The sequence below is a fragment of the Symphalangus syndactylus genome, chromosome 15, assembly GCF_028878055.3.
Source record: "Symphalangus syndactylus isolate Jambi chromosome 15, NHGRI_mSymSyn1-v2.1_pri, whole genome shotgun sequence".
Taxonomy (NCBI): domain Eukaryota; kingdom Metazoa; phylum Chordata; class Mammalia; order Primates; family Hylobatidae; genus Symphalangus; species Symphalangus syndactylus.
In genome coordinates, this window is record NC_072437.2 from 86,489,131 (window position 1) to 86,499,113 (window position 9,983).

The following is a 9,983-nucleotide window of genomic DNA, read 5'->3' on the forward strand; positions in this document are numbered from 1 at the left end:
AAGGTCACTAGGACAGATCCACTGCAATCTTGGAATTCATGCCTACTTGGTCATTGTGAATTTGACCTTTCTGAATCAAAATCCCAGTTCATAGTTAGACATTTTGTGTTCCTATTTTGAGTTTACATAGTTTGACAATTAATTTTAGGTATTAACTTGACTGAGCTAAGGGATGCCGAGAGAGCTGGTAAACATTATTTCTGGGTATATGTGTGAGGGTATTTCCAGAAGAGTTTCATATTTGAACTGATGAACCAAGTAAAGCAGATCCGCTCCACTGAGGGCCTGAATAATCAGAAGAGTGGAAGGAGGAAAAAAAATCACCCTCTGCTTGAGCTGAGACATCTGTCTTCTCCTGTCAGTGCTCCTGGTTCTCGAGTTTTTGGATTCAGGTTAGGATTTACATCATCACCCCACTTCCAACTGGTTCTCAGGCCTTTGAACCCAGACTGAATTACACACTGGCTTTCCTGGTTCTCTAGCTTGCAGACAATAGATTGTAGGACTTCTTGGCCTCCATAACTATGTGAGCCTATTCCTATGATAAATCTCCTCTTATATTTATCTCTATCTATCTATATATCTATAGGTATATATTTTATTGGTTCTGTTTTTCTGGAGAACCCTGATGAATACAAATATTACAGTATCCTAGTACCAGAGCAGTGAGCTCCTTGCAAACTAGTGTCATAAGGCTGTGTTGTCACTGGCAGAAATCTCCAGGGGTATCAAGAATACCCCCGTTAGAGACCAGAGATCTACCGACTGAAGCAGCATGGCCAAGCCGTGTGGGGCGCACCTGAGTGGGGAAGCCCGCAAACAGGTGGAGGTCTTCAGGCAGAATCTTTTCCAGGAGACTGAGGAATTCCTCTACAGGTTCTTGACACAGAAAATCATATACCTGAATCAGCTCTTGCGAGAGGGCTCCCTCAATGTGGCTGACCTGACTTCCCTCCGGGCCCCACTGGACATCCCCATCCCAGACCCTCCACCCAAGGATGATGAGATGGAAACAGATAAGCAGGAGAAGAAAGAAGTCCCTAAGTGTGGATTTCTCCCTGGGAATGAGAAAGTCCTGTCCCTGCTTGCCCTGGTTAAGCCAGAAGTCTGGACTCTCAAAGAGAAATTCATTCTGGTGATCACATGGATCTAGCACTTAATCCCCAAATTGAAGATGGAAATGATTTTGGGGTAGCAATCCAGGAGAAGGTGCTGGAGAGGGTGAATGCCGTCAAGACCAAAGTGGAAGCTTTCCAGACAACCATTTCCAAATACTTCTCAGAACATGGGGATGCTGTGGCCAAGGCCTCCGAGGAGACTCATGTAATGGATTACTGGGCCTTGGTGCATGAGCGAGAAGGGGCAGCCTATGGGGAGCTCAGGGCCATGGTACTGGACCTGAGGGCCTTCTATGCTGAGCTTTATCATATCATCAACAGCAACCTGGAGAAAACTGTCAACCCAAAGGGTGACGAGAAGCCATCTATGTACCGAACCCAGGACTAGAAGGAAAATAAATGATCTCTATGTTGTGTGGGAAAAAAAAAAGAAAAAAGAATACCCCTGTTAGTGACAAGGAATTGTTGATTGGGCAACTACAGAATGTAGCACCCTCTGGAAGCCTAGGCCCAGAGGGAAAGAGCAGGAGGACAGGCACGCTAAGGAACAAGAGATATTGAGTTTATAAATGAGAACACATGAAGCGTTGAGCCCTGACAGGGAGGCACTTGTAAGGTAAAAACTGCAACATGCATTCAGGTGGGTGCCCAGTGTGAATAGTAAGCCTATCGGCTGCCTGTGGTGCTTCTAGTCCCTGTCTGAGCTTAGCACCTTAACTAGCTGCATATTAGCCCTGGAGGTTGCCAAGACCACAGAGAGGAAGCTGTGTTGAAGAAAGGGAGAATTAATACAGAATTTCTGAGGAGCTTCTGTCTGTTGCCTGGAACAGTCAGGACATCTGAAGGTTGTCAGCTTAATGTCCGCTGCCAGCAAGGAAGGGCTACTATCCAGCAGCTAGTGAGGCAGGCCAACTGCAGGACCTGGGCAGGAATAACTGAGCCCAACATGTTTGTGCTCAACCAGAAGAAAACACATCAGCTCAAGAAGGGGCTGCAGCAGAGGTAGAGTCACTGTGGCAGGCACCCCTTCTGTCCATGAAACATTTGAGAGGAAGGGCTCACTTGTGGTACAGACTAGACTAAAAGCTCTACTGCCTGCTATTAAGTTCCCAGAAAGCAGAGAGTGTGTGTGTGTGAGTGTGTGTGTGTGTGTGTGTGTGTGTTTAACCACTGTGTCTGCAGTCCCAAGACAGTATCTGAAACATTATAGATACTCAGAAAATATTAGTTGTCCTGCGGGAGAAACAAATGGAGTGGAAAACTACAGGGTAGAAAATCTGCAAGTGAGCATGGACCACGTCTTACTTACGTCTATTCTGTGTGATCCAGATTCCAAGCCTTTCTGAGTATGTGACTTTGGATAATTTACAACTTCTCAGAACTTTTTTTTTTTTTTTTTGGTTTTCATTTTATTTAGTTTTGTTTTCATCTGAAAGGTGAAGATTATACTTATCTGGTTCTTGAAAAGATTAAATGAGATAATATATATTGAAGTGATCTGTAAACTGTGAAGTGCTATAATAAATGTTAGCCTTTGCTGTTTTTTTGATGATGGTGATGACAAAGATAACAATGATAATGACGGGTTTCTTTTAGAAAAAGTGGTTTGAAATGGTGAGTGAACTTTACATATGTTCAGCTGTGGAACAGGGGTATCTGTGCTGACAGGAAAAAAGGGTGCACAGAAGAGAGGCCCCAAAGCAGGATTTTGCTCACGTGGCTTGTGTAATTAGTCACCCTTTATGTGTGTTAGTTTTGAACTGCAGATTAGAGAAGCCCATCTAAGGCAAGGACTGTCTTTTGCTTTTTTTCCCCACACACACACTACATAGTATATTGTTTACAGCAAGCAGTAAACATTTGTTGGGGGAAAAAAATGAATGAATGATTTGATGAAGGGTGACAGAGCTACAGCAGCCAGAGAAAAACAAGAATATTAGTTGAGCAGAGATTGTTCTCTGGAAGTAATTTGTTCAGGCAGAATCAAAACTCATCTTGGCACTTCCTGATTTTAAAACTCTGAGGCTCTTCATTGCTCAAAAATAAAACCCAAGCACATTAGTAGGGCATAGAAAGTCCTTCATAAGCTGGATCCAACCTATCTCTCTGGTCTCATCTCCCATTACACCATCTCCCCAAACCCCAGTTCTTCCACAGTTGTCTTAACTCATCCTATATTCTAATGGTGCTGAACTTCTTAGAGTCCCTGAGATATGCTAGGTCTTTTCACTAGCTGTTTCCTCTCCCTGGAAAAGTTCTATGCATCTTTCAGGGTATAGCATCAATGCTTCCTGCTGTGAAAGTGTTCCCTGATGTCCCCAGGCATTTATTCATAGAACAAGTATTTCCTTTGCACCCACTATGAATTAGACCCTGTTGTAGGTCCTGGACATAGCAGTGAACAAATCAGACTCTCTGCCCTCATGGAGTATTTATTCTAATGGCGGGGACTAAAAATGAAAGAAAGACAATATATACTATGTTAGGGAATGGCAAAAATGAAGAGGATGGAAATCTGGGGAAGAGGATGAGGGAGCCATCTTATTTATGTAAACTATGATGTATCAGCAGAATAGTTTGCAATAGCAAACAATTCTCTAAAATCTAAGTAGTTTATAACAACAAAGATTTGCCTCTAGCTCATGCTTCATGACCACTGAAGGTCAGCTGAGGCTTAGCCCCACTCCAGAAATAGGCCTAAGCAAACATTTCTAGTTGCCCCAGCAGAGACTAAAGAAAATGAAGCAAAGCATGCACCAGCTGTTAAAGGTTTTACCTGAAAATGGCACATCATATCTGCTCACATTTCTTTAGCCAAAATGAGTCACACGGCCACACCTGCATTCAACAGGACATGGAAGAGCAATTCTATTTGCCCGAGAGGCAAGAGAACCAAACATGTATGAATAGCCCTAATGATTGCTATACACATAATCAAGGAAGTCCTTTCTGATAAAGAGACATTTGAACAGAAACCTCAAGAGAGTGAGGAGCTAGCTGGTAGATAGAGGATGGGACTCATTTCTCTGGCTTCCCATCCCAAACAGCTTAGGGTCATCCTTGACGCTTTCTCTGCCTTTCACAACCCATATACAACCCATCAGCAAATCCCATTGGCTAGACCTTTATAATGGTCCCGATTTGACCACTGCTCACTGCCTCCTCCTCCACCTCTGGTCCAAGCCTCATCATCTCCCTCTGGGTGATTGCAGTAGCCTCCTAACTTCTCGCTGCTTCTGCCTGTACCCCCTGCTGGCTCTCTCCCCAACACAGCCAGGGGATCCTTTTCAAATTTCGGTCAGATCATGACGCTTCCCTGCCCAAACTCTCCTGTGGCTTCCCATCTTTCTCAGAGTAAAAGCCACAGTCCTCACGGGGCCTCACACCGTCCATACCCCACCTGCCCAGCCCCAACTCTGAAATCTCGTTGACCTCATCCACTGCTCTCCCTCTCACTCACTCTGCTCCAGCCACACTGGCCTCTGTGGTTTATTCATTCAGTAAGTATTTGAGTGTCTATTCTGTGCTAGGCACCACTCTCAGGACTAGAAATATAATGGTGAAGATATAACCAAAAACATACACCTATGCCATATTGTAATTAGTCTACTTAAACCACTTTCTCCCACATGACACTATTACGTCTGTTTTCGTCTATGTAGCTTTGTGCCTAGCACTATGCTTGGCAAGTGAGTGATCAATACGTGTTTGAGCGGAGAATGAAAAGAAGGAGATGGATGGATGGATAGATAGATAGATAGATAGATAGATAGATAGATAGATAGATAGAGACAGACAGACTTCACCTTTGCTGGAACTGAGGCATGTATGTGAGATCCTCCTAGGTAGTATATAACAGCCTCTAACAGCCGCATGGAAAACCTGGTAGCAGAGGCCCAGGATTTCTGGCTTCGATCATCATTTTTAGGGAGACTATAAAAATGAACAGAAGACTTTCTTACTTGAAAAACATAGATTCCAAGTCTGAAACAATTCAATCTTCCTACATGAGTCAAACCTTGGAAAGAAACAGACTCAGGTGGTAAACCGCAGGCCATTTACATACCCCGTGGTTTGACTTTTACTTTAAGGAGAGGAAAGATGGGTTGATGAGTTCATAAATAAAAGTAATATATTACCCGTAATATTAGAGGAGAATGTGCTAGGGCTCTTTAAGGCTCTGTTTAAGCTAGTAAATTTTCTGCCTAAAGTGTGTGGTATAAAATCCTCAGATGTGAATACACAGTTTTTCCACTTCCACCCATGTCGATTTCAGAGATTTCAAATTAATAGAGTGTGTTCCTCAATCAAGTTCATCTAAAATGCAGGTTGTAACTTTTGCTGCTAAGAGAAACGCTAATATTTAATGTAAATGAGAAAAATAGTTCATCCAGAAGATATCAAAAAGATCTTTAGTACATTCCTTCACAAAGATGATTCCTTTCCTTTTTGGAAAAATAAAATTACTCCCCTCTGATTGGAAACAAGACAGCCATGTGGTTTTGTTGCATTTCATGGGGATGAGGTTCTGTGGTTTGCTCTTCTGTCATCTGCATCATTGGGAAGTTTGCCCAACTAATTCGAGTTGAAGAGAAAAGAGACAGAGCAGTTAGCAGGAATGTGAAGAGATCACCCGCTGAGTAAGAAGTCCTGGATCCCCAGGCATGTAGATAGAGAATTCACGGCCATGATAACTACAAGCGTTGTCAGTGATCAGCATGCAGCTCAGAGAATTGAGCCTATTCTAGACTTTCAAGAATTCTGCTAAGTAAGGAAATTCTACATTTTTCTAAAAAAGTGCGTACCTAATAAATAATAAAACAGCATCCACAGATAATTTGTATTTCTCCGGACACATACGGACACGTTTCTATAATTACATTATATTATGTATAAACTCTAGCTGTCTCTCACAACCTCCTGATTAGAAGGGGTCATGTTGTCTACTTTTTGAACATAATTAATGGCATTTATATGAGATTGAGTACTTGACGGTAGATTAATATATGCATATTCAATGAATGAATGAATGAATGAGTGAATAAATAGCATTGCCATTGTGAGGGGAGTGACAAGGGTTAAAAGTTACTACAATTCCTTGGTTTGTCCTCTTTAGTGGATGACTAACAGTTCAGGCATCATAGAAGCCTATTTATTTTGGTTTTGAAGTATCAACAATATACAAAACCCTGGAAATGATTTTTACTTGCTGTGAAAAGAGCAAAATAAGGAAAGAAATATTTTGGATTTCTAAGTTTCTGAAAGGGCACCATCAGCAGTAGGGTCTGTCAGTAAATTCCAGATGAGGTGGAAAGGTAAATTAAGTGATAATTTCAAGTTAGAAGACCAAATTGGGTCCCAGAACAAAGTCATAGAGTAGGAATTAAAAAGCAGACTTAAAAGGGATGAAACCACATATGTGCACAACATACAAATGAACAGCCTAAAAGGTTGAGGCTCCTTTTCTGTGTACCTCTCAGAAAATGAGCCTTTCAATAAAACGTTTATTTTCGAGAGAATTTTGTCCCTGTAGTGATCTGCAAAACTTGCTAATATCTACTTGGCAATATACATTATATATGTGAACAAATAAAATTTTCTCACTAGCTGACACAGACCCCATTGAACCAACTGGCCGTGTGCCTCACTACCCCATGTTCTGGAAAGAGTTAAATCGCCCATATTACACATAGGCTCAGTGTGAACACTGCATTCACATATGTCTGAATCTGGCTAAGAGGAGGACAGCCCTGAAGTTACATGAGAACGAGAATTAAAGATACCAGACACCAGACACCAGAGTAAACACAATGTTCACAAACACGAACAAGCAGAAGACACAAAGTGTAGAAACCCTCAACCCTCAATTCTAGAAATGAATTTCACCCACTTGGGTCTCTCCCAGGATTTCCACAGGTGTTTGCTGATGGGTGCAGTTGCACCAGGCTTCACACACAGGCATCCCCGGTGTAGGTGGTTCCTCTGGATTAGGTAATGAGGCAGAGCCACAGACCCGGGTTTTGGTTTCTCATTCACTTCTTACTAGCTAGTTGACTGTATCTTCTCTCTTTAGTTCTTTTATTTTTGGGTTGAAGACAAAAATGCCTGCCTACCTCGTTTTTTGTAGGAAAATAAATGAGGAAATGCATGTGAATATCCTATAGAGATATGAAGTCCTTGAGGTGGACAATGGCAAGATTTTTGAGATGAGGAGGGAAGAGATGGAGGATCAATGATAACCACTAAGCCAGAACCTCATAGGTAGCTGTTAAAGAGTTACTGAATTGTATTAGTGTAACCAGGGGGCACTAGTCTTGGCAGGGATGGATTCATGCTAACAAAACTTACAAGAGGTGCTTGAATCAGAATGTCAATTTATTAATATATAGTGGAAGATATCTCTTTACAATGATATGAATGCTTGTATCTACTACCCAAGGAATCCTCTTCCTTTATGATGGTGGCCGGAAGGTAATAGTTTTAATGAGATGATTGGCTAGGATTCTTTGTTACATACAGTAGAAAACAACTATGGTGGATTTAAGTAGAAAATGAATTCATTAAAATTATATTTACAATATTTGGAATCATGAATGGCTATAGAGTCAAGTTTGAGAACTTAGCCAAGAGCAAGTCCCCACATCACGCCTCAGGACTGGTGTGGTGAAGACGCTGTGCTTCAGCCACTGGACATTAGGTACTGCAAGTGCACCAAAATGTGTGAGGAGTCTGCAATACTGTCTGGTCAGTACAGATGGTGAATGCCCACCACAGTCCACCCCCTTTTCTGTGCAGCATTAACACTCTTCTTCATACTGTAAATGCTCCTGCCTAACAAAATGCAATCAACCCTCCTAAAATTATGCAATTTCTCACCCCCTTCTCAAAAAGGCAACAACCCCAAATCTCATCAGATAACTGCACCCAGCTTCATGTCCTAGATCTCTCAATGAGCCCCTTTTCTCTTCCTATAAGGGTCTTCATATTCTTTTTTTTAATTTTTAAAATTATGAACTAAAAAACAAAAACATAAAATTATAAACTGACAAATTATATTTGCATATATTTATGAGACACAAAGTGATATGATTTATGAATACAATGTGTAATAGTTAAATGAAGCTAATTGACACATTCATTACCTCAAATACTTATCATTTTTGTGGTGAGACCATCGGACATTTACTCTGAGTGATTTTGAAATGCACAATATATTTATTATTTACTATGGTCACCATGCCATGCAATAGAGCTCAAAGAAAAACCTTATTCCTCCTGTCTAAATGAGGCTTTGTATCCTTTGGCTCTCATCTCATTCTCCCACCACCACCACCCCCGCCCTTCCCTCTGTAATCATCACTCTACTCTTTGGCTTATTTTAGTTTGACTATTTTAGATTCCACATAGAAGTGATAACATGTGGTGTTTGTCTTTCTGTGCCTGGCTTATTTCACTTAGCATAATGTTCTCCAATCTATGTTGCCACATGTTGTTACAAATCACAAAATATATTTCTTTTTTAAGAGACTGAATAGTATTCCATTGTGTACACATGCCACATTTTCTTTACTCATTCATCTGTTCATGGACTCATAGATTGATTCCATGTCTTGGCTATTGTGAATAGTGCTGCAATAAACATTGGAGTGCAGACCTCTCTTCAAGAAACTGATTTCAAATCTTTGGGGCGAATACCCAGAAGTGGGATGGCCAAATCATATGGAATTCTAGTTTTAGTTTTTTGAGGACCCTCCATACAGATTTCAATAGAGGCTGTTATAATGTACATTCCTACCAACAGCATACAAGAGTTCCCTTTTCTCCACATCCTCACCAACACTTAGCAAGGAAATAAAAGTAAGTGTTTAATAAAAAGATAAGATCTTTCATCTTCTGTATAATAGCCATTCCGACAAATGTGAAATGATCTCTCACTGAGCTTTTAATTTGCATTTTCCTAATGATTAGTGATGTTCAGCATTTTTTCGTATATTTTTTATCCATTTGTATGTCTTCTTGCCTTCACGTTCTACAATTTCTATAACATTCTATACTTAAACTTGAAACTACTATTAACTCATTCTGTGTATAAAAATGGGAGGAAAAGAAAAGAGGAAAATTATTAAAATATAAACATGACACTATAAGAAAACATGTAGATGTTGTTGCCCTTTTTTTCATATAATTTGTCCCAAAGTATAATAGGTATTTATGGCTTTTCTCTACTATCCACTCCACCTTCTCTTTGCCATGGTGTTATGCAAACCTGCTTTCCTGAAAGATCTGATTCCTTGGTGGTCCTGTATATATGGCATAGATAAACGCTTTCTTTACCTTTTACCATTGAACATGGCAGTTCTAAGAGATAGTCATTGGGTTGATGCATCCTAGTAATATTGATCCTTGTCCCATTGTGTAGTAGCAACCAATTTCCTCTTTATAGTCAGGATCAATCACCCCAGCTAACATATCAATCCTCCTTTTTTACTTACTCATCCAGTGATATGAGACACCTGCAACGACCATGTGGCAATCTGTTTTCAGTTCAAAGGAGCTATTGTGTTATTCTGTGTAAATATTCCTGTTTTGGAGGTCAATACTTCTAAACCAGAAAAGCCCAGACTTGTTGGGACAAGAAGCAAAAATCTGTTAGTTAGTCAGTGGGCATAGTAGTGAGATTTATGAACACACATATTGTTCCATATTTATTTCTGCCTGGGATAAATGGCCAGAACATATAGTGCATCCTGTAAGAAAGTACTACATCCTTGCAAAGTGTTGCCTCCCTGCTGCCAAAATAACCAAGTCTTTGATAGATCTTTCTCCCTTTCTCTAAATCTAGGTACTTCTAAGCAATTAGATACA

General features: G+C 40.6%; 1 protein-coding gene across 1 annotated transcript; it reads left to right on the forward strand.

Annotated features, from left to right (window-relative positions):
- The first annotated feature begins 752 nt into the window (after positions 1-752).
- Positions 753-1,529, forward strand: LOC129463657 (proteasome activator complex subunit 2-like). The gene is given in 2 exon segments (XM_055244370.2): positions 753-1,166; positions 1,169-1,529. Coding segments are annotated over 2 exon segments (729 nt in total). The 5' UTR covers positions 753-775; the 3' UTR covers positions 1,507-1,529.
- The last annotated feature ends 8,454 nt before the right edge of the window (positions 1,530-9,983 follow it).